This window comes from Otolemur garnettii, unplaced genomic scaffold (assembly GCF_000181295.1).
Source record: "Otolemur garnettii isolate 467f Iridium unplaced genomic scaffold, OtoGar3 scaffold00185, whole genome shotgun sequence".
NCBI lineage: Eukaryota > Metazoa > Chordata > Mammalia > Primates > Galagidae > Otolemur > Otolemur garnettii.
In genome coordinates, this window is record NW_003852580.1 from 2,858,287 (window position 1) to 2,860,609 (window position 2,323).

Consider the following 2,323-nt stretch of genomic DNA (forward strand, 5'->3'; position numbering starts at 1 on the left):
ATTCTCTTGCCTCAGCCTCCCGAGTAGCTGGGACTACAGGCACCCGCTACAACGCCCAGCTATTTTTTGGTTGCAGCCGTCATTGTTGTTTGGCAGACCCAGGCTGGGATTCGAACCCGCCAGCTCAGGTGTATGTAGCGCCTTAGCCACTTGAGCCACAGGTGCCAAGCCAAGTTTGCTAATTTTTTTTTTATCTACATTCATTAGAGATAGTGATCTGTAGTTTTCTGTTGCTGTCATTGTCTGTCTTTAGTACCTGGAATAAGTTGGGAAGTGTTTTCTGCTTTGTTTTCTGGAAGAACTTATGAAGGAATGGCATTATTCACTAGTAAAGTCATCTAAGGCTGGGATTTTCTATATAGCAAGATTTTAAGTTAGTAATTTTAGATTTTCATTTTAAGTCAATTTCTGTCATATGCACCTTTCTAGAAATTTGCCCGTTTGCCTGGTCTCTAATTTGCTAAGTTATCTATGGTATCCTACAACATGTGTAACTTCTGTGAGGTCAGCAGGGATGCCCTTCTCTCATTCCTGATATTGGTCATTTGTCTTTTTTTTCTTATTAACAATGCTAAAGGTTTACCAGTTTTGTTAATCCTTTCAAAGTGTCAAATTTTTTCACTCATTTTCATTACTGTTTTTATCTATTCTAATTCACTAACTTCTCCTCTAATTCTTATTGTTTTTTTCCTTCAGTTTGCTTTGGGTTTTCTTTGCTCTTCTTTTTCTAGTTTTCAAAAGTCAAAGCTTAAGTTGTTGATTCAAGATCATTCTTTCTTCAAATACAGCCTTTTATGGTTATAAATTTCTCTTTAAGCATTTTTATAGCTGCGTCCTATAAATTTTGATATAATGTTTTCTTTTCAAATTGTCTCAACATATTTTCTAATTTCCCTTGTGACTTCTCTGACCCAATGGTTACATAGCATTGTGTTGTTTGATTTCCAAATATTGTAGGTTTTCAAGCTCGGCACCCATAGCCCAGCGGTTACAGTGCCAGCCACATACACCGGAGCTGGCAGGTCCGAGCCCAGATTGGGCCTGCTAAACAACAATGACAACTGCAACAAAAAATAGTTGGGCATTGTGCAGGCACCTGTAGTCCCAGCTACTTGGGAGGCTGGGACCCTACTCCTCTGTTTTTATAGGCTTACTTATAAAGTTCCTTTTCGGACTCCTAGTGAGATTTCAGGAAAGAATAAAAGTTTACCCTGAATGTATTCTGTCAACTTTATTTACATGAATGTTCCCTTTTCTTTCAGTTTTAAAGGCTATTAGCAAAGGATACACCTTATACAAAGAAAACATGCATGATAAGGACCTCAGCTAGGACAAATGTTTTCTTTAAATAACAAAGCAATAGTTTCTCCAGGTGACTTTTGGTTTGAAATATAACTCATTAGACCAGACTGCACAAGTATATACTGAAATCACACAGAACCATCTCTAGGATGCTACCTTTCCACCAGCTCTTGCAGGCTCACGACATTTTGTACATGTAGACACCACACAGCTTCAAGCAACAAAGAATCCTAAAGAAAGTAACAGTATTATTAGTCTACTGTACATGCATTTTCTTATAACATGTTCACCATAGGTTCTTAAGGAGTAGCACACACAGCATAAAACACACACTTCATGGTTTCCAAACTCTCTACAACCAGCACCTCCCACTTGCTTTTCTTCACACAGGCCTGACCTCCCCCCATCATATCCCCAGGCCCTAAGGGACCACCACCAATCCTGTCTCCAAACTGTGGCCAACACAATACTTAAAACACAAACCAGATCTCCCCAATCTCTTCTTCAGAGGCCTTGCTGGCTCCTCACAGCTTCCAGGACAGAAGTCAAACTCTTCCATGTAGCCCACAGCCCTCCTGGTCCTGGCCTGTGTCTTTCCCACCGGGCAGTCCCAGCACACTCCACTGAGGATCTGATCTTCGTGGTGTGCCCAGTCCTCCCCCTCTCATCTACTAGCCCCCACTCTTCCCCACATGTGGGGCAGGAAGCCTCTTGTGACACCCACTCTGATACGCATGTCCACCTTATTCTGTGCAAACTTGTGAACGTCTGTCATTGTCATTCACCCATGATGCAAGTAACAAGTAAGGAACTGTGACACTCCCAACAAATCACATAACCTCTATAGTGTATATGGATAAAAGAATGGGGGTTGGGGGGTGTAATGGATGAACGAGCCCTTGCTTTCCTCTTTCTAAAACTTGCTAATGCTGGTTTAGTATCAAGTAGTTACTTTGAGTTCTTTCAATTCTTCAAAAGTCAGTAAGCATACAAAGTTCAAAAGGCTTTTTTTTTTTTTTTT

General features: G+C 40.8%; 1 protein-coding gene across 1 annotated transcript in view; it reads right to left on the minus strand.

Moving 5' to 3' along the window:
• FANCA (Fanconi anemia complementation group A) overlaps nucleotides 1–2,323 on the minus strand; it is a 75,617-nt gene that overhangs the window by 64,654 nt on the left and 8,640 nt on the right. The window contains exon 6 of the mRNA XM_023507506.1: nucleotides 1,459–1,532. Coding sequence (XP_023363274.1) covers nucleotides 1,459–1,532 — 74 coding nt within the window. The remainder of the gene's footprint in view (nucleotides 1–1,458; nucleotides 1,533–2,323) is intronic.